The following is a 20,975-nucleotide window of genomic DNA, read 5'->3' as shown; positions in this document are numbered from 1 at the left end:
CCCGCACCCAAAGGCTCACCCCGAGGTGCCGCATCCTCCTCCGGCCGGGATCTCCCGGGGGGTCCCCGACCCCGCCGCGGGAATGCTGCGGGGAGGGAGCAGAGGAGAGTCGGGCGAGGGGACACGGAGGGTCTCGTGTCGCTTTTTCCCCAGCAGTTCCCGATTTCCTCCGTCGTTTGCCCGTCGGAGGCAGCGGGGGAGGGAAGCGACGCGCTCGGGGCTGCGAGGAGCGCACGGCGGCCCCGGGGGGGACACGCGGGCGGCTCTGCCCCCCCCTGCCACGCACCGACCTCCCCAAAAATCCCTGGAAAAGGGGCTTCGGGAGCAACCGGCTGTCCCAGGGCCCGCACCGCAGCTGCTGCCGCTCCGCCCCTCCTCGCAGAGGGACCCCCCGCGGTCCCCTCCCGCTGCCCCCCCCCAAACCGGGCGGTGCCGGTAACTCAACACAATTGACTGGAGCGCAAAACGCATCCCACCGTCGGGGGGTCCCCGCCGGTCCCGCGGCGCGGTGAAGCCCCCGGGCAGTTCGCAGCGGGAAAAAAAACCCACAGAGGAGCCGAAGGAGGGCGGCGGAACGGGGAGCCGGAGCAGAGCCGGGCCGTGTCCGGCCGCCTCTCGCCCCCCGGGCCGGTGCGGGGAGCCCCGGGCGGGACCCCCGTGCGGGGCCGGCGGCGCGCGGGGTGTGAGGGGCGGGCGGGCGGCGTCCCCCGCGGGCGGCGGGCCCCGCCCCTTATGCAAATCACCCCGCGCTCTGCACCAATGGCGAGCGGCGGCGGGGGCGGAGCCTCCGGCCCTCCCCTTAAAGTAACTTGTTGCCAGGGGCCCCGCTCCGCACTGGACGTGGAGCGCGGGGCAGCGCGGGGGCCCCGGCGGCGGCGGCAGCAGCAGCAGGACGGCGCTGGGGGTGCTGCGGGTTTTGGGCTGAATTTTGAGCTTTTCGCGTCTCTTTTTTTTTTTTTCCCGAAATTTTTTTTTTTGGGGGTTTTTTTTCCCTCGCCCTACCGAGGAGCGCGCGCGGCCGCCGCCCCCCCTCCCTCCTTCCCTCCCTGCGCTCCGCCGGGCTCAGCGCGCTCGCCCCCGGCCCGGCCGCGCCGCTTCTTCTTCTCCTTCCTTCCCCCCCCCCCCCCCCCCCCCCCCCCCCCCCCCCCCCCCCCCTCCTCCCCGATGCTCAACATGACCGAGGAGCACGACAAAGCCCTGGAGCCGCCGTGCAGCCCCGCGGGCACCACCAGCTCCATGTCGCACGTGGACTCGGACTCGGACTCGCCGCTGTCCCCGGCCGGCTCCGAGGGGCTGGGCTGCGCCCCCGCGCCCGCCCCGCGCCCGCCGGGCCCCGCCGCGCTGGGCGCCAAGGTGGACGCGGCCGAGGTGGACGAGCGCTTCCCCGCCTGCATCCGCGACGCCGTCTCGCAGGTGCTCAAGGGCTACGACTGGAGCCTGGTGCCGATGCCCGTCCGCGGCAACGGATCGCTCAAGGCCAAGCCGCACGTCAAGCGGCCCATGAACGCCTTCATGGTGTGGGCGCAGGCCGCCCGCAGGAAGCTGGCGGACCAGTACCCGCATCTGCACAACGCCGAGCTCAGCAAGACCCTGGGCAAGCTCTGGCGGTGAGTCCCGAGCCCGCATCCTCCCCGGACGGCTCTGCCTCCTGCGTGCCTGGATTCCCCCCTCCCGCCGCTTCTTTAAAACCCTTCTCCTGCGGTGGTTTTATTAATCCTTCTTTTCCTGCGGCGTTTTTATTAATCTTTGTTTTTTTTCTACCCGCGGGAAGCGCTTCAAAACTGAATTATAACCCTACCTCCCTACCCCCCGAGCATCCCCGCACGCCGCGAAGGACGCGCCGGTCCTTGCTCCGAAAAATGCCCCCCGAGCAGCGGCTTGGACACCCTCGGTCCCGCCCCAACGCTGTGCCACACGTGGATTTTCCCTGCTCCATCACAGAGACTCAGAGCTAGGGCCCTTCCCCTGCCTGGCCGGGATTTCCCCCATCCCCAGGCAATGAGACTTTTTTTTTTAAATTACTTATTTTATGGCTTTTTCTAATTATTTTTTTCCTCTTGGCTTGCTTGGCGCTTAACGAGCTATAAACGCAAATAACCAATTTTTAGCAGTTATTTTAATGAGCTTCCTGATTTCCCTTCTTATCCGCTCAGTGCTTCCCACCGATGCAAACTTTTAATTGCTGGGTTACATCCCAGCTCTGCCTTCCAAGGCTCTGCCCCGAACCACGTTTTCCCGCGTGCTGCATCCCATCGTGTCTGTCCCTAACTCCCATCTTTCCTACGATGCTCCTGCTGCTGTTTGAGCCTCTCCAAGAGTTTGCAAAGAGAGATCTGGGCAGGGGGGAGAACTTGGAAAGCAGTAATCCCATCGCTGGTGCCTTCGGGGTTTCTTTGTAAGCACCAAACAAAGCTGGAGATGTTTGTCACGGTGAGGGGGGTGGCATTTGTAGGACAAACAGGGGAATTATAGTTGAAAATGGGGAAGGGGGATTTTGTTTTGCCCAGTTAACACCATCTATAGTGGCAAGGGTTTTCATGCCTCTATAGTTGGTATTTTAATCTTTTTCCTGTGGATTTTAGCTCTTTTTTTGCCACAGCAAATTCACTTTGTAATTAACTTGCTGATTCCTCAAATCAGTGCATGGGAAGTGGGGATGTGCGAGTCTGAAAACAGGCTGAAAACTCTTACGGAAAAGATACTAATTTTGGATTATTTTTTTCCCCTCTCTCTCTCTTTATTAAAAAAATAAATAAAAATCCACACCAAACCAGTTTATTGAGCGAAAACGAGAAACGTCCCTTTGTGGAAGAAGCCGAGCGGCTCAGGGTGCAGCACAAAAAGGATCACCCGGATTATAAATACCAGCCCCGGAGGAGGAAAAGCGTGAAAGCCGGGCAGAGCGACTCCGACTCCGGGGCCGAGCTCAGCCACCACGGCGGGACACAGATCTACAAGGGGGACAGCGGGCTGGGGGGCATGGCCGACCCCCACCACCACGGGGACCACACAGGTAAAGGGCCCTGAGGGCCAAATATCCGCCCACCCCGCGCGGGTCGGTTTGGGATGTGAACCCGCTGGCGGGCACGGGCTCATCTGCCTCCCTGCTGGGGTGTTGGTGGGATTGGGACCATCCCAAAGCAGGAGTTGAGGTGTCGCGCCAGTTTTCTGTAGGAAGCGCTCCCAGAGCCCGCTGTGCCGGAGGAAACCCCGAAGCGCGCGGTCCCGTTTCCCCCGGCTGGTCCCAGAGCGGGGAAAATTAATTGCGAGCTAATAAGGGTTAATAATCAGGGTGCCCGGGGAGCGGTCCCGGAGCTGAGCTTCCCCCGCAGCCCCGAGTTCCCCCCCGGAGCGGTGCGTGGGCTCCGGGTGCGTGTTGACAGATTCCAGGAGGATTGCGAACGTCCTGCAGCCTCAGACGCGTCTGTGCTCTCGCCCAGCCTGGCTGGGGATCCCGGCCCCGGGGCTGCTCTGCCTCTGGCACAGCCGGGCTGGCTTCAGGCTGCCCACGGGGAGAGCATGAGCAGGGCCATCGCAATCCTCCCCCGGTTCTGCTTCCCAGGAGCAGGGCGGTTCGTGCAGCCAGGGTGTCCTGTTGTGTCCCAAAATGATGCTGATGGCCACAGAGCATTCCCTGGCTTCTCCTTCCCGCTATGAGCCATCACCTGTTTTTTACCATCATGCCACGTTTTACCCCAGGGAGGACATGGTCCCTGGCGTGGCTGCAGGGGGACATCACCCACCTCTGACACGGGGCTGTAGGTTTAGATCCCCCTTGCAATAAGAGATGGGAGAAACGCCTTTTTTCTTAACGGTCCTTGAAAGAATTGTGTGTCTCGTGGTCACTCTTTAAACCTTGCTGTCCCTCCATCCCCAGGCCAGACCCACGGGCCGCCCACCCCACCCACCACCCCCAAGACCGACCTCCACCACGGCAGCAAGCAGGAGCTGAAGCATGAGGGCCGGCGCCTCGTGGAGAGCGGCCGCCAGAACATCGACTTCAGCAACGTGGACATCTCGGAGCTGAGCAGCGAGGTCATCAACAACATGGAGACCTTCGACGTGCACGAGTTCGACCAGTACCTGCCGCTCAACGGCCACGCGGCCCTGCCGGCCGAGCACGGCCCCGGCGCCGCCGGCTCCTACGGCGCGTCCTACTCGCACTCGGCCGCGGGCGCCGGCGGGGCCGCCCAGGTGTGGACTCACAAAAGCCCGGCCTCGGCGTCGCCGCCGGCGGCAGAGCCGGGCCAGCAAAGGCCCCACATCAAGACGGAGCAGCTGAGCCCCAGCCACTACAGCGACCAGTCCCACGGCTCCCCTGCGCACTCCGACTACGGCTCCTACAGCGCCCAGGCCTGCGCCACCACCGCCGCCACCGCCACGGCCGCCGCCTCCTTCTCCAGCTCCCAGTGCGACTACACGGACCTGCAGAGCTCCAACTACTACAACCCCTACCCCGGCTACCCCTCCAGCATTTACCAGTATCCCTATTTCCACTCGTCCCGCCGGCCCTACGCGACGCCCATCCTCAACGGCCTGTCCATCCCGCCGGCGCACAGCCCCACCGCTAACTGGGACCAGCCGGTCTATACGACCCTGACGAGGCCTTAAAGGATGTGTGGGGCCCCTCCAGGGCTTCCCAGAAATGTGCACTAATGAAGGAATGAAGAGGAAGAGCGTGGAGTGCCACGATAGTTTCCAAAGTGCCTCCTGAGCCACTGGGAACTCTGCTCGTTGCGACTGGACGTCCCCTTGCTTCAAAACTCTCCAAAAGGACAGAGCTCTATTTTTTTTTCTTTGATGAATATGATTTAAAGTAAAAAAAAAAAAAAAAAAAAAAAAAAAAAAGGACGAAAACGATCCCCCCCCCCAAAAAAAAAATAAAAAAAGCAAACAACCAAGAGGGGAAAAAAAAAACAAAAACAAAAACAAAGGACCGGCGATGCCTTTTGAATAAATGAAGGACCGTTCGACTCCTCTGTGAGGGCTGAACTGAACTTCCTCGGAGGGGAAGGTGACAAGTGCAAAAGTGGAGCAGGGGGGTGGGAAAAAGGGGGAGAGGAAACAACGGGAAAAGCTGTTTTGAGACTTTAAGGGTCTATTGCAATGTGAGGAACGGACCAACCTTGAGGGGCAAGAACTCACTGGGACCAACAGGGATGAACCCCGAGAACCCGGCTATTCCATGGAACACTCCCGTGGGAACAAACCAGTCTGGTGGGACCAACCAATTAAATGTCTGAAGTGTTGTTTTGTTTTTTGGTTTTGTTTTTTTTTTTTTTTTTTAGTCAGGAGTTCTTCTAAGCAAGGTTTGGCTGTAATTAACATTTTGTTTTGTTTTTTTGGAAGCTTTTTTTTTTTTTTTTTCTGGTTTGTTGGGTTTTTTTTAAAATCTGTTAAATATGTATTTATGTTCTGTATTATTTTGTCGTTTAATTAATGAAGTAATTTTGTGCAAGAAAAAAAAAAGTAGAATTTTAAAAGATTTTAAAGATGGGGGAGGGAGCATAAAAAAAATAGTGGAGATGATACAATAAAATGGTGTTATGAGTCTATAGATTTCCGTTGGTTTTTGGGTTTTTTTCGCATTTGGAACCGCTGCAACAGTCGTGTTGGAGAGAGGGACTGAAGGAATCTGCCCATTCCAGGCAGACCTGGGATCTCAAATGGGAACATGAAATAACGAGGGGGGGGGAAATTACTAATTCAATTGGGAGGCTAAAACAGTGGCTAAATGGGGCAGGTGATTTTTCTGGTTACCTGCTTTGGGGTGTTAAAATTGGATTTTTAAGGCATTGCAGAGTCTTCGAAGGCTTTCAGCACCAGGACTACTTCATAGGAAGGTGTAATTTAATGAGAAATTATCAACTTCTGCTTTAATTTTGGCTTCTAGGGACCAGATATCATCCATCAAGCTGTGAAACTAAAATCTCCTCCACTAAAAAATGTTTAGGTACTTAGTTTTTTAGACTAATATTTCATTGATATATCTCTACTTCTTCCATTGTATGCTGAGCATATAATAACCGTCTATTTTATGGTAACTTGTGCCTTTAAAAACCTTTGTAAATCTAAACCCACGTTTCAGAGGTTATTCATCTTTTTACCTTTTCTACGTTTCCTACTCTTTTTTTCTAAAAAATATTTTTTTGCATATTTCCTTTTAGGGGGGTCGCGGGGGTGGGGGAAAAAAGACAAAAAAAGCTCATTTTTATGCAATCTATTTTTCTGTATAAAGTTTGAAAGACTTTGCCTGTTACTGATCTGTTCTCTTCACTCGCTTCTGACTAAGCAATGCTAACTTTTGTACAGATCCATTTGATAAAATTAAAAATTGCTTTTTATCAAGGACGTGTTCTGTTTTCTTTCTGCTTGAGCCTCTTTCTGTGCTGAGACAAAACGGGGAGATCAGCCCGGAAAGAGACGGATTATTTGGAATAAAATATTTTGGATAAGGATTTCTTTTCCTTTTAGTCTGTTGTTTTGTTTTTTTTTTTTCATTGCTCCTTTTCCCTCTACTTTAAAAGTGTCTTTGTATGAGATTCTTTTTTTTAAAATATATGTATTTATTTCATTTTTTTCCTTCAAGAAGGGTATTTCCATGCCCGTAATCCCAAGGATTTCTTAGGATTTCAGTGAGACTGCTCACATGAGGATGGGTTTGCAAGGTCAGCCTGCGTGGTTTTGGTCCAAGTTGATTTTCTTCTGTAGAGCACGTAGGAATTTTACAGTCAGAAATTCAGCTCTCTGGTTGGTGAGCCCTTGTAAATACCTCTGAATTATGAGAGCAACAAAATTACATGTTGCATGTCATGGTTGGTTGGGTTTTTTTCTTTTTAAAATACAGGCATTGAAATAGTTATATTTGCGACTTTTATTTTGTTTTCTTCAAGTTGCAGTTCGGTTTCACCAGTTCGGGGGGAAAAGGAGACTGGGACTGTGAGGAAAAGGTCGGGATTTTAGGGAATTTCATCCCTCTGTGCCTGAGAAAAGCGCCCGGGCCGTGGGTGTAGGGCAGCGCCGTGCAAAGGGCTTTAACGTGGGGGGGAAATGTGCTGACAATTAATGAAGCTCCAGCCCATTAACAAAGTCTGGAGGGCAGAATCCCACGGCAAATGTGCCGTTTGCAGGCTCTGCCAGGAGGGGCTGTAAGGGGACACCATTTTCTCCGTGCTGGTTCACAGAACTCCTGGCAAAAACGACTTTATTTCCAGCCGAAGCCAAAGCTGCAGCGTAACTCCCTTCCCTCCCTTCCCCTCCTTCCAGTGACACTGCAACTTTCAAGGCTTGATCCTGATTTATGCTTGAAAAATAGCTGTGTTTTGGCTCTGCCCGCTCTGCGTGTCGAGGTGGGGTTTCAGCTCCAAACTGGCACACTTTGGGGTTGGGGGGGGAGAAAGGAGCCAAAAGGTGGGATGGGAAGGTGAGAATTTATCTTTGCTTTTGGCTTGATGGTCAATAGCGAAACTTGGAGTGACTTTGCTGGGACCTGATAAAGCAGAGTTAAAATATCTGCATGTGATGGACTTGTAAATCACCCAGAATAATGATATTAAAATTTGCAAATCACCCAAAATGCTGAAGTTAGAGATTGCACTGAAGCATCCCTGGCTCGTGGGAGAGCAGCACCCAGCAGGATGGATCCCAGTCACGGGCTTGGGGAACATCACTGAGCTCTTCCCTCCCTCCTTTTCCTTCTCCCAGTGTTTCCAGCAGCCCTGACTTCCCAGTGTGGGTTGACATCCAGTCCCTGTCCCATCCAGGAGCTGCAGGGTGTGTGTGGAGCTGTGCTCTCCTCCCTTGGGATCCTGGCACCAGCCTGGCCACGGCACCAAGGAATTGCACATCCCAAATAGGCAGCTTTTAATTCCATTTGCCTTCAGCCACACTTGGTTTTAGCTTTCTGTAAGCTCTGCAAAAATAAAGTTAACTTTCACTAATATTTGAAGAAACTAATTAATATGAAATATAGATGTATGGTATAATATATAGTATAGATTTATCACAGAATTGGAGTTGGAAGGGACCTGCAAGGATCATCAAAATGCATCTCCTGATTATAGATATCATAGATTATATTGTGTGGTATGGTGACATAAGCCTTGGAATCACAGAATCCTGGAATGGTTTGGGTTGGAAAGGACCTTAAAGCCCATCCAGTCCCACCCCCTGCCATGGGCAGGGGCACCTTCCACTAGCCCAGGTTGCTCCAAGTCCCATCCAGCCTGGCCTTGGACACTTCCAGGGATGAAGTGTTGGAGACCCTTTGAAGCTTCTGAAAGCAATTCCAGTTTGGGCAGGGAATGCTGACTGGTGATTTTTATTGCCCTCCGAGCTCTGGATACTCACTGTGTGGTTTTGGGGTCCTCACTGTGTGTTTTTGGGACATTCACTGTGTGGTTTTGGGGTACTCACTGTGTATTTTTGGGATACTCACTGTGTGTTTCTGGGGTACTCACTGTCCGTTTGCCGGTGAGTAAAATCCAAAGCTGCTGCAAAATGGATGTTCAGGAAGGTGCCAGGCAGATAAAATGCTCCGACCTGGATAAACCAGTGCTAAACCCCAGGGATTTGGGTGAACTGGACATTCCCAAGAGCCCCAGCAGTTCATTCCCTACACCCCAATTTCCCCTTAACGAGTCTCCCATTTCCCAGGGAGAAAAACCCCGGATGCGTTTCTGCCCAAAGAAGAGCATTTCGATCAGAAATGAATGCTGGGTGCACAGATCCATTTCCCTGCCCCGTCCTTCCCTTCCATTTTCCATGCCTGCAGCACGAGGAGTGCTTTTCCATGCTTTTCCTGGGCTCCTCCTGCCGTCAATGGCACCATTGTGTGCCCGGGGCCCGGCGCTGGTGGCTCTTGTGTTGGCGTGAATCTGGAATGTCTCTGCAAAGTCAATGAGATCAGGTGAAACCAAGGCCGCCTTTTGACCCCTGGCTGTCAACAAAAAAGGCTTCTCAAGATAATTGCAGGAATACACGAGCGATAAAAAAGTTCCCCTATTTCAGTTTTGGAGCGGGGAATAATGGACGTCGCTGTTTCGCTGGATTGCTCAGACACTGGTGGTTAGGGAGAAAGAGGAAATTAATTTTATAGACCGTATCCACATTCTTTCTGCGTGGTGGAAAAAAAAAAAAAAAAGTCCCTTCCCATCCTCCTTATTTTAATTTTTCCTGGAGTGATATCAAGTTTTGCTGTGAGTTTTTTTACAGTCCGGTTGTAAGTTTGTGGCAAAGAAATCATTAAGTGGAATTTCTAGGGCAGTGTTGGGCTTTAATAAACTTCCACGTGGGGATGTCCCTGATCCTTGTCTATGGATTGACCTCTTCCCTCTGCCACCTTTATCCTCTTGGTGCCAGGGCTGGATGCTCCCAGCCCCTGCCTACCTGTGGCCTGGGATTTGGAGGCAAAAAAATTAAATCTTAAATTAATGTGACTAGAGATGTAAGTGCCATTTGGAATACAGGGTGTGGAGGTGCCAGGAGGGCAGGAAAAGCTGTGTCAGGGGAGCAGATGTTCAGCCCCTGGTAGGGCAGAGCTATGCCAGAGAGATTTTGGGAGCAGGAGCACCACGTGTGAGCCCATGGGAAGGCTTGGTGGCCACGGGAAGGTCTTGGTGGCCACAGGAGCTGCTGGGTGAGGTGCCTCTGCAGTGAACACAGCCTGGCACAGCCCTGGTCCCCACGGAGCCTGGATGAACCAGCCCCTTGGGAATGCTTTGAGGAAACTCCAATATTGCCTTATTTCCAGCCTCTGGGAGTGGGAGGTTGGATCCAACTGATTTAGGGCTCTGAAGGCAAATTCTTAAGCACAAATTGACCAAGGGCTCCAAGCTCCCTTTTTGGGAATGAGGGCAGGGAGTTTCCCATCAACTCCTGACTGCTCCATGAGGGACACATGGAGAAACTCCAGCTCCCAAGTGACACGGCCTCACCACTGCCCTGCTCCTCCCTGGAGATCCCGCAGAGCCTCCACGGGGTTTTTTGGGAGTTCATCACATGAAAGCTTAATTAACACGTTGAGGGGAGCTGCTCAGGACTGTGGGAGCCAGGGAGACCCAATCCAGCCCTGTTCCATCCTCTCTCCCTGCCCAGCTGAGCCGGGGCAGTGTCGTTTTAAGTTCACTTTATGCGTGTTACAGGCAGGAATTTGGGATGGCACCAGGCAGGAATTCGGGATGGCAGAGGCAGCAAAGGCTGAGGCTTGGGGAGGGGAAGCCATTTCCCAAATGAGTCAGCAGGAGCTAAAAATAGTCACCCCGGAGCCCAAACCACAGAAAATGGTGCTTATCCCAAATTGCCTCGTTCCCCTGCCATCCTGCCAGGCCGGCCCACGCCGGAGCCGGGAGCTGCAGGGCAATCCCTGCCGATGGGATGTGGTGGGATGCAGGGGCTGCTGCCTGATGGGGAGCACGGGAATGACAGCCCTTCAGGCAGCCCAGGTGGCTCCTGATGGATGCCAGGCCGTGGGGGGTCCTGTCACAGAGTCTTTGCAGATTCCAGCCCCAGGGATGTGGCTGGAGCAGCGGCTGGTTCTGTGGATGAAGTGGGAAGCGAGTTTATTCTTCTGCAGAACCTTTCTGCAGGAGGAGGGGGATTCCAGGCATCATTTTTTCCAGAAAACCACGTTGACTCTACTGAAAAACTCAGTTTTAACCAAGCTAAGAAAGCAAACCTATTCATGGCTTCTACTGCAGCTGGGCACCGGGACACACCGCCGTGGGGTGGGACACACGTGGATGCCACCAGCCCAGGGACTGTCACCCAGAAGTAGTTTGTCACTTGGATAAACAAGATAGGTGCTGCCAAAATCGTGGCTCTGCCCTCCCTGGGCTTGGAAGAGCCTCTGGTGTTGCTGCTGACCCCCATTAAGCCAGTCCCATATGGCCCCGGAGCTGAGCCACGCACAGCGTGTCCCTGGCTTAACTGCAGGGCTGGCTTTGACCTGGTTTAGGGAAGCCCATGTTTCAAAAAACGCCAGTTGGACACACTTATTCTGGTTTAAAAGCCTCTTCTTTCGGTTTATCTTAAACCAATTAGGGATGAAAACCAAGCCACTCCTAATCCAAACTAAGAGGGTGTCCCCTCAGCGCCTCGTCACAGCTCCCGGGGCCGTGTTGGTTTAGGGAAAGCAATGCAGAGACGTTGGTGTGGGTGGGAAGGGATGCCCAGGGAGAGATGTGGAGCTGCACAGCTGTCCTGCCATGGCACCTCACCCCATCCCACCAGGGCACCATAAACCCATCCCACCAGGGCACCTCACCCCATCCCACCCCTCTCCGCAGCCTGGCATCGGCTCCTGCTCCCCGTATTTGTTTGTGGCTGTGTGCTCAGGCAATATTGTGACTGCCAGAGACGTGATATTAAAACATTTACCCAAAATACCTCTGCCTGCCTCTCCCCTCCCCTCTCTCATCCCCCTCCTCCTCTTTTTCTCTCTCTTTTTTTTTTTTCCCTGGTGCGTGTCGAAATTCCCAGCGCAGGGATGGAGGGTCTTCACCCAGGAAAGGGTTAAGCATTTTGAAAGGTCTTGTTTGAGGTAGAGTGAATTTTAACCACCACACACATAACGAATGCGAAACAGCCTGAATTGCTGGTGAGGAGCCAAGAGCACAAGAGAGGAGCTGCTGAATTTTAATGATTCATTATTGCATGGAAGGCCTTTGTCTTCCTTTATCCGGTGCACAATAAAAGAATTAATTGGACAGAAAATGGCAGGGCAAAGAACTGACAAGTCATTAAGGGGCTCTGAATGGCTGATTAGGTGCACATTGGGGGTGGAATTTCAACTGCACTGTTTCAGCAAGGGCTCCAGAATAATAATGGCATGGCACAGTTTATATTTTGTATGCAGTACCAGAAAGGCCTTTATGTCAGCATTGTGGTGCTATTTATTATGCTGTCTATTTAGCCATTGTTGGCATTGTGCTTCCAATAAGAATGCACAAACAAAGTTGGGATTTTTTTATTTTTTTTTTATTTTAACTTCACCGAGGCAAAATAATTGGGAATCAGAATCCCGCTGCACGGATAGTTTTATTAATTTTTTGAGCAGAGCGTGTGTGTGTCTCTCTCTCTCTCTGTGTGTGCGTGTGTGTGTGTGTGTTCAGGAAAGGCAGTAAATATTTAGACTTGCCCGGAGTAGCCTCATTTAGCAGAAGGAAAAAGAACTAATAAACTTCTCCCGCTTTTTCCCCCCTCCACCACCCCGTTCCCGAGGAGCAGCGGGGCCGGGGAAGCCTCGTGCAGCTGGAGAGGAGCCCCCGTGGTGGTGAAGCCCCCCGGGAGTGCCGGGGGGGGGGGGCTCTGGCCACTGCCCCAGCCCGACGGCGGGAGGATGCAGCCCCAGGAAAAGCAGCCAGCTGGAATTATTGGTCGCTAGGAAGTTCCTGGAACGTCTCGCACACGCATCCTTTGAGGCGGCTCCTGCCAAAGCTGCCTTGTTGCTGTTGTTGTTGTCGTCGTTGATGTCAAGCGGTTGCCTGTTGGTTATAATACAAACCACACACACAGAAGGGGAAGGAGGAACAGCTGAAAAGCCCAGGACACCCATAGGTGTGATTTGGAGGAGGACTGGGCTGTTTTTCCCTGTAAAAGGATAACAAACAGGAAGAACCGTTTGCTGTCAGGTCCCTGCGCAGCTGCTTGAAAGTTTCAGGGAGGGAGAAAAGGGAACTTTAATGAAGATACAGGGGGTTTTTTTGCCTTTCCAGTGATTCATTGCATCCTGGTGGAAATAGAAAGCTGTCCCCCTCCAGGAACCAGGGATTCTCACACCAGGCATTGCATTTTTAACTCTGCTCTGAGCTCACCGAGGGTGACGTCACTTCTGACAAGCTCTGTCCTGTCCTCAGGCTGCCTCTGATTCCAGAGGGAAGGTGCCTCCTCCTCCTCCTCCTCCCAAATCAGAGCTGTGAGCATCCCTCTGCCTGCCCAGGGACCAGGAGCTGTGGGTGAACCCCTTATTTCCAAGGACTAGAGGAGCAAAAGCTGCTGAGAACGGATTCACCTCATCCAGCAAAACCTGCAGCTGCCGGAATGCTCCTGCTGATGAGCTGGGATGGACTGGGAGGGACTGGTCCTGGCTCACACGGACTTCCCAGCTCTGCCTCCACATCCCAAGCCATATCCCATCCCCATCATCCCCCTCCTGCCCTGAAAACCCGAATCAGGGAGTTTTTAGCAGGATGAGCTCCCACACTCACATCCTTCAGCAAATGACCTCTCCTGTCCTGGCTGGAGGGAACAGGAGGGAGAGTTCAGTTTTCTCCTCCTACACAGTCTTTGGTCCCTAATTTTCCTGTCTGGAACGTAAGGGGACAGAGGGAGTGTCATTCCCACATGATGTCATTGGGGAGATGGCTTTAAAAAATTTAGATCACATCTCAGGAATAATTTGTTGGTAATGAGGATGGGGAGGCCCTGGCACAGGTTGCCCAGAGGAGCTGTGGCTGCCCCATCCCTGGAAGTGTCCAAGGCCAGGTTGGAGCAACCTGGGAGAGTGGAAAGTGTCCCTGGCCCTTGTTTTTTAATGTTCTCCTAGATATGGGCTAATAACTGGTTAACAATGTACATATATATATATATAAATCTGAAAATGTGAGAGGGGATTTGGGTGTCAGAGAGATGGATGAACTGCAACCTGAAACTCTTTAGGTAAGGAAAAGTGAAAAGGAAAATGGGGTTGTTGCAAAAAATGCCATTCTCAGTAGAATACAGCCCTTCTGCAGTCAGATTTTAAGAGGTAGTTGGTGGCACTCTTCGTTCAGAGAGTAAAGGCTGGGGTGTCAAACACAAATAAAATCAAAGAATAAAAAAACAGGGGTGGGGAGGGAGCTGCTTCCACTGGAAATTGTCATGTTCCTCCTGAGACCTCAGCTTCTGAACAGTGTGAAAAGAGAAAAAATATTATATATATATATATATATATATTTGTGCTCCTCTGCTTGTGCTGCAGCTGGGAATGAGCAGATGGAAAAGCTGTTATGAGGGATGAGGGGTCCATCCACTGGTGCTGCTGAGCTGGGAAATGCCACCACCTCTTGCTCTGCCACTGGAGGAGACTCTCACTGCCATCCCTGTGGCATCTTGTCCCTGGAGCTGAACCAGGAGTCACCCACAAACAGCCCCTTTTCCCAACCAGAGGATTTGATGCCACACCCAGTGGGACCCTCTGCAGGTGGACAACGAGGTCCCAGGTGGTCAAGGGCTCTTGGAAGATCCCAGTGCTCCAGGGATACCTGAACCCCAGCAGGTCTGTGGGCTTTGAGAGCCCATCCTGGTCACCAGATGGAGATGGGAATAAAGCTGGGCCCAAACAGCCAAAATTCAGGCAGGAATCCAGATGTTCTCAACATTTGGGAGAAATCAGCTCTGTGGAGGAGGAGCTGGGAGGGATGTCCATCGGAGCAGAGTCAGGTGAGGGCTCCAGAGCCAGATTCCAGCCACCCCTGAAGAGCTGTGAGCTCGAGCCCTGGAACACTTGGCTGAAATCCACGCCTGGTGATGGGATACAGAGAAGTTAAAAAACTTATCTAAAGCACTTAACAAAATTCCCAGTCGGAAGCAAGTTTATTATTTCAGTGAAAATAACTTAACAAAACATCCGAGTGGGAGATGTTTGTGTTCTATTTCTGGGAATGCAGGAAAGACCCTGTGAACCCCACCCCCCCCCCCCCCCCCAAAAAAAATGTTTAAACAATCAGCCCCAAACCACGTAGATGTTCCAATCTGCTTGGAGGAAAGAGGGAAAATGGAAATATCTGCACTGGAAGAGAGCAAAGGTCTGTCTCAAGAGCGTCCTGCAAAGGCATGTGTAGGTTTACCAGCCAGGATTAAGCAAAACCACCTCAAATTAGGGGAAAAAACCAGGGTTTATATAAAATAGCCCTTTCCCAAGTCTCTGCCAGCCTCTGGCAATCAGCAATCACTGAGAGACCCTTCTGTTGCCTCACTGTGATGCCTGGAAGTTGTATGTTTTCCATGGATTTGTTAAGCCTCCTTTGAGCCCAACCCTGCTCTTGGCCCTGTGGCAGAGCTCTGAGACTGGACTGATCACTCTGAAAAAAAACAAGAGGTCTTTCTTTTTCTCTAATTTCTGCCTTCTGTTCAGTTACTGTATCATGAGACACACCAAGGGATGGCAAAAATAATCCCTCTCCTTTCCCTTCTCCTTTTCCTATTTGGTTCTTCACTGCCTACCCCAAAACTCCTCAGTCCAGGCTGGAAAGAGCCTTCCAGAAGCAAAATAAAATATTTCAGCTCCAAATCTAAAAGATCCACTTTGGGCAGAATTTTGTCCCCATCTCTGACTCCTCATTGGGGCTCAACATGTTCCTGGACCTGGTGCTGGTGACACTCGTCTGTGGGGAAAAATGGACTTTAAATACGCTTGGAAAATGAGGGTTTCCTGCTTTCTGAGCAATAAATCCTGGTTTTAGGCTGGAAGCTGAGCCCTGGGCTGCAGGAGGGGCTCCCCCATCCCCACCACCCACCTCCTGTGGGCTCACGGGGTGTCCTGAGGTCTCAGGGCCACCCAGCCCAAACCCCAGGATATATATTTGAGCCCTAAATGGGCTCAAATGGCATCTTTTGGATTTTTCCCTTTTACCTAATTACAGGGATTTATTTTTATTACCACTATGGGCTCGTTCCAAAACCCAGTCGGCTCAGCAGAAATCTCGCACGGGCTCCTGGATCAGGCCGAGGCACTCGGGGTAGCTTTTCCTATAACAAATTATCCCTTATTTGCTGGGTCTCATTTAATTATTAACCAGAAGCTGCAGATATTTCCCTTCCAGGTGAAATCAAGGCCAAGCCCCCCCACTGCCCTCAGGAGGATTTCCCTGCAGCTCCCGAGCTCACAGACTGGGACGGTCGGATCTGTGTTGTCACACCACAGGTCCAGTCCCTGTTGTTTGGAGCCAAAGGGTTGTAACACCACACTGAGGTGGATTTTGGCCAAGGTTTCTCCAGCCCAGCCCCCTCTGTGAGCTCAGTGCCCCTCTGTGTGCAACATCTGCTCCACCTTTGTGGGAATGATGCTCCTGCCTCTGGAATCACCTCAAGCCTCATCGCTGAGCACGGGGATTGGGAGGGATTGGAGGCATCTGCTGCCCTGGGAGCTGGGCTTCAGCTCCCTTGGGCTGTTTTATAAAGGTGATTCTTTTATAAAACTGATTCTTTCATGCCCTTGAAGTGGGTAGGAAATGAAGGTGTTACTTGTCCCATTTTTCCAGCCTGGGATGTGTCCCGTGTGGCACCTCACGGGAGAGCAGGAGGACCCCATGGAGAATGCAAGGATGAGTTTAGGAAGCAGAAACCTTTTAATTGCTTTTAGGCCAGCGGGTTTTGTCATGGATTCCATTGGAGACCACGTGACCTTTGGAAATGGCCTTTGCCTCTACCTTAACCTCGCAAAAAGTTGCTCTTTGGGTGTCTCATCCTACACGTTTATCACCCCTTGGGCTCACCTGAGCCCAGTCCTAGAGCAGAGCACACAGGGGTGGTTTCTCCACGGGTTCCCTTTTGCAGTGGGGTGCTTGGAGAGAAAAATTCCCTCAGCTCTGCCTTCCTCATGGTTTATCTGGTGGTGCTGGACTCAGGAGGACTCTGATTCGAGCTGAAGGATCAGAGGTGGGCTGTGAGCTGCTGCTGCACAGGCTGATGGTAACTGAATGCAACAGATTTTCCCACACTGAAAATAAGGAATTTAAGTGCTGACTTGCTGCTTGAATCGAATGCTTGACTATTCCCTGTAGGAAGAAGGTTTTACATAAAGGGATTTCAGAAGTAAGCAAGTCCTGGAGTAGAATCTTCACCCTCAGGACACCTGTCCCTCCCTTGGAAATGTAATTCAGTGCCATTTCTGTAGGTGTAAAGCTCTATAGCAGCAGTTAATATATGCATACTTCTGGGTTCCCTCATTACCATTTCAGTTGGCTCGTTTACATAATAACACAGAACAGAAGATCATTTGCATAAAATTAAAAAAAAAAATCAAATAACCCGAACGTTGCTTTTATTTTGAAAGGCGCGGGGAAGGAGCCTGTGAAGTTATTTATATCCCCGAAAGTCCCGAGGAGGCTGCTCGGCAGGGAACCGTGCTTTCCTCACAAAATGGGACCTGACCACTTCAATTTATTCATGAAATATTAGCTCACTTAGCGCAGGAGTTTTTTAGGCAGCCGGGCTGGAGCTGACGGGAAATCCCCTCCCGGCAGCGGCGGGATCGGGATCGGGGTCGGGATCGGGATCGGGATCAGCACCGCTCGGAGCCAGACAAAAGTCACCTCCCCGGGCTGAGCTCCGCACCTGAGGGGCTGGGAGTGAGGGCTCTGCTCCCTGGAGACCGCTGGTGGGATGGAGAAATGCCTTTCTCTCCCAGCACTCCTGCCCCATGGACATTTACCGAAATCTGGGGGGTTCACACCTCCCTGGCACGGGCACCCGCGTGGCAGTGGGTCAGCAAAGCTCCTCGGGGGCTCTCTGGGTTTCCTCCTGTGGCCTGGTGGAATCACAGCATCATTTAGGTTGGAAAAGACCTCCAAGATCATTGAGTCCAACCTTTGATGGATACCAAGCTCTTAGAGAGAGTCCAAAGGAGGGACATGAAGGTGGGGAAGGGCCTTGAGGAGCAGCTGAGGGCACTTGGTGTGTTCAGCTGGAGCAGAGGAGACTGAGGGGAGACCTCACTGCAGTTCCAGCTTCCTCAGGAGGGGCAGAGGAGGGGCAGGGGCTGAGCTCTGCTCTGGGGGGGACCAGGGACAGCACCCAGGGAATGGCTGGAGCTGTGTCAGGGCAGGGTCAGGTTGGATCTCAGGGAAAGGTTCTTCCCCCAGAGGCTGGTTGGGCACTGACCAGGCTCCCCAGGGCAGTGGGCACAGCCCCAAGGCTGCCAGAGCTCCAGGAGGGTTTGGCTGATCCTCTGGGGCACAGGGGGTGACTCTGGGGATGGGCCTGTGCAGGGCTGAGGGTTGGACTGGATGGTCCCTGTGGGTCCCTTCCAGCTCAGCATGTCCTGTGATTCTGTGAACTAAACCACAGCACTGAGAGCCACGTGCTAGAGGAAATCCTCCCAATTTCCTTGGCCAAATATTCCCAGATGAGCAGCCCTTGGCCATCCCATGTGGTGGGTCAACCCCATCTGGGGTTTGGAGTGAGCAGAGTGCCCCCAGTAGGATACAGAGGGAGGGCCCTGGGCTTGTTCCCAGCATGGCCAGACGTGGAATTGTGGGATACGTGGGGGAAATGTGAGGCTGAGCAGTGAAACTCGGGCTGATTTGGTATTCAAGGCGAGTGCAAAATGGCCAGATTTGCATGAGAAAGGTTTGTTGGGAGAAATCTCAGGCCAAATCCTCTTTTCATTTCTAAGTCTCCAAACCTGCAGCATCTTTCCCGACTCCAAGAACGTTTCCTCACGTCGGGTTTGCATGAGGGTCGTGAGAGCTGAGCCTGGCCCAGGAGTACCCAAAGCTCATGGAGCACTGAGAGATTTGTTACAGCAGTTCCTGGCAAAACCATCACCAAAATCAAACTACAACCCCCTGTAATGAGCTGGGCTCTACATTCTCACACTGGTGCAAATCCTCCTGTCGGTTATTGGGTTGGCAAGTTCTTGCAGCACAAATGGCCTCAAGGCTGGAAACATGACCCTGAGCTGCCTCCTCTCTCTGCTCTTTGGGGAGCAGTGTTGGACTCTGGGAGTGCAGGGGCAGAGGGACAATGGGACAGTGTCTGTGCTGGGACTTCCCTGTCCCTCAGCAGGATACTCCCAAACAGAGTCCACATGTGGGGGGGCTGCCCTGTCCCCCCCCGGCACACACCAGGGAGGTGCATTGTTGGCTGTGGGTGTGGTGGGTCCCAGCACTCTGGGCCTGCCAGACTTGGACTCGTGCCCTGAATCTTCACATGGCCTCAATAATGTTTTTCCCTCTTTCTCCCCCTTCTCCGTGTCCTCACCAGGGCTGTGGTGGCTCCTCCGTTGCAGGTCCTTCACCAGAAGCATTTGGGAGGGCAAGATCTCCTCTGCAGAATTCCTCATCCCAAAAGCCATCCCCAAACCAGGAACCTCAGCTCGGAGATCCTTCCTCCTCTGTGCACGGGGGTGGATCACACCAAGGGGTGACACCTTGGCATCCTTCTCCCAGAAGCCTGGAAGAGTGTGCCCAGGGAAGGGGATACTCAGTTTGGGATGGGCCCGATCCTGACATCCTGCCTGTCCCCAGTATCCTGAGCAATGTCTGTGCTGCATCTGCTCCCTCTTCCAAGTGTCTGCTCCTCCCAAGGGGCAGCAGAAGCCTGAGCTGAGGCTGGGACTGAGGTCACTGATTAAATTGGAGGTGATGCTCCCCCGAGTCCTACAAACATTATTCCTGCAGGGACAACAAGGCCCTGGCTATTTGGGATTTTTCCTTGTGTCCTGTACTGAACAATCAGAAGGAAAAACCTTTTCCTTCACCAATTGCACAGGGATCCCTGAGAGACTCCCATCAGTGTCCCCTGTGCTGGAATGCACTGGCTGGGTCTTCTCCAGGTTCCTCCATCCCAGACACAAATTGAGCCGGGGGGAATCCACAGCAGAATTTCACAGCTCACTGTTTTAATAAATGTCTGGAAAACGCGGAGTGAAATTGAGTTCGGACCTTTCCAATGCACTAATATTTTGGAACACATGGATCATGCATATGGGAATAGTCCTGGCCTGGAAAGCATGGGTAAGACCCAAATAGCTCCAAGAGACACCGCTTGGAAGCTGGATTCAATAAAGGGCCATCCCTTGGAGCTGAGGAAACAGGACAACGGGGCTGCTGAGACCTCACTGTGCTGGGGGGGGATTTCAGGGCCGCTGGCAAGGGCTGCTCCATGACACAGGACAGATGCTCTGCCTGCTGATAATGAGAAAAATAGTTATGAACACTGTTAATTGCCAATAACTAAACTCACTGCTGTGGCTCGAACTCCCTGCTCAGCAGAGCCCTTGGAGGACGTGGACTGGCCTTTGCCTCACTCTCAGCGTGGCCACGAGGAGAAAAACGTGTCCCTGAGGCACCTGGGTCCCCCCCGGAGCACCGGGGAGGGCAGAGCCCACCCGAGGGCCAGCGTTTTCCTGCAAAAAGCTGAAGATTTGGCCAAGATCCTGGTGCGCTCCCCGGGTGCCGAGCATCGCCCCGGCGCTGGGAACCCGCCGCTGATTTGCAAGGGAAATGCTGGGTAAATAATCCTCATTACCCGGGAAAGCTGCCCCTTCCAGCTCCAGTTCACTTGTTATTCCGATCAGCCGATAAACCTCGTTTGCATAATTTTCTCTCCCCTCCGCGCTCCGGCGCCGCTGTCGGGGCTGAATCGGGGTGTTGTTGCTCCTGTTAATGTTGCTGCTCCCTGTGCTCGTCCCGACTGAAGGGTTTGCAGTTCCTGGGGGAATGGTTTGCCCCGGGTGGGCTTCGGGGTGGTGGTGGTTGTGTGTTTGCTCCCCCTCAGTGCTCCCCGCAGTCCCTGCTCTCGGCGTTGCTGGCTGAGAACGTCCCAGCTCATCACAGCCGTGGGGCTCGCAGGGGCTGCCCAGGCCCAGGATCATGAACACAGGAGGAGTTTTTTTGAAGGACCCCCTGGGAGTTATTCCCAGCTGCTTGAGCACTCTGAGAGCAAAGGCTTCTTTTTTTTTCTTTAAGGGGAATATCAGCTTTTTCATTTCCCTGCAGGGGGATCAGGACACGCAGCCAGAGGGGTCTCTGGGGATGGTGGAGCACCCACTTCCCACCTGCTCACTCCGATCAGATCTGATTTGCTCCTGAAATCAGTCTCCCCTGCAACTTCATGTTTTAAAGATGATCGAAGCTGAATCATGGCAGTTCTTCCAGAGGAGACAAGGAAGGGAAATGCCAGCTGAAGTGCTGGCTCTGAAGCTGGGTCCTGCCTTGGATGAGAAGGCACTAATGCCTCATCCACATCCCCATCCTTATCCCCATCCCCATCCC

The 20,975-nt window shown here is 52.8% G+C and overlaps 1 protein-coding gene across 1 annotated transcript; it reads left to right on the top strand.

Moving 5' to 3' along the window:
- The first annotated feature begins 848 nt into the window (after positions 1 to 848).
- SOX8 (SRY-box 8) lies at positions 849 to 6,348 on the top strand. Its single transcript, XM_027656629.1, has 3 exons — positions 849 to 1,607; positions 2,775 to 3,013; positions 3,878 to 6,348. Exons 1-3 carry the CDS (start codon positions 1,165 to 1,167, stop codon positions 4,609 to 4,611), a joined length of 1,416 nt encoding a protein of 471 aa, XP_027512430.1. The 5' UTR covers positions 849 to 1,164; the 3' UTR covers positions 4,612 to 6,348.
- Positions 6,349 to 20,975: the final 14,627 nt, after the last annotated feature.

This window comes from Corapipo altera, unplaced genomic scaffold (assembly GCF_003945725.1).
Source record: "Corapipo altera isolate COAL_440 unplaced genomic scaffold, ASM394572v1 104, whole genome shotgun sequence".
Lineage (NCBI taxonomy): Eukaryota > Metazoa > Chordata > Aves > Passeriformes > Pipridae > Corapipo > Corapipo altera.
Note: the sequence above shows the minus strand (reverse complement) of the source record. Positions and strands in the feature narration are given on the sequence as shown.

What these genes read in the sequence shown, in the direction of transcription:
- SOX8 (XM_027656629.1), top strand. Translation starts at nt 1,165, where the DNA reads ATGCTCAACATGACCGAGGAGCACGACAAAGCCCTGGAGCCGCCGTGC. An exon ending in ACCCTGGGCAAGCTCTGGCG is followed by an intron (nt 1,608 to 2,774) that starts GTGAGTCCCGAG and finishes ACACCAAACCAG; the next exon opens with TTTATTGAGCGAAAACGAGA. An exon ending in CCACCACGGGGACCACACAG is followed by an intron (nt 3,014 to 3,877) that starts GTAAAGGGCCCT and finishes CTCCATCCCCAG; the next exon opens with GCCAGACCCACGGGCCGCCC.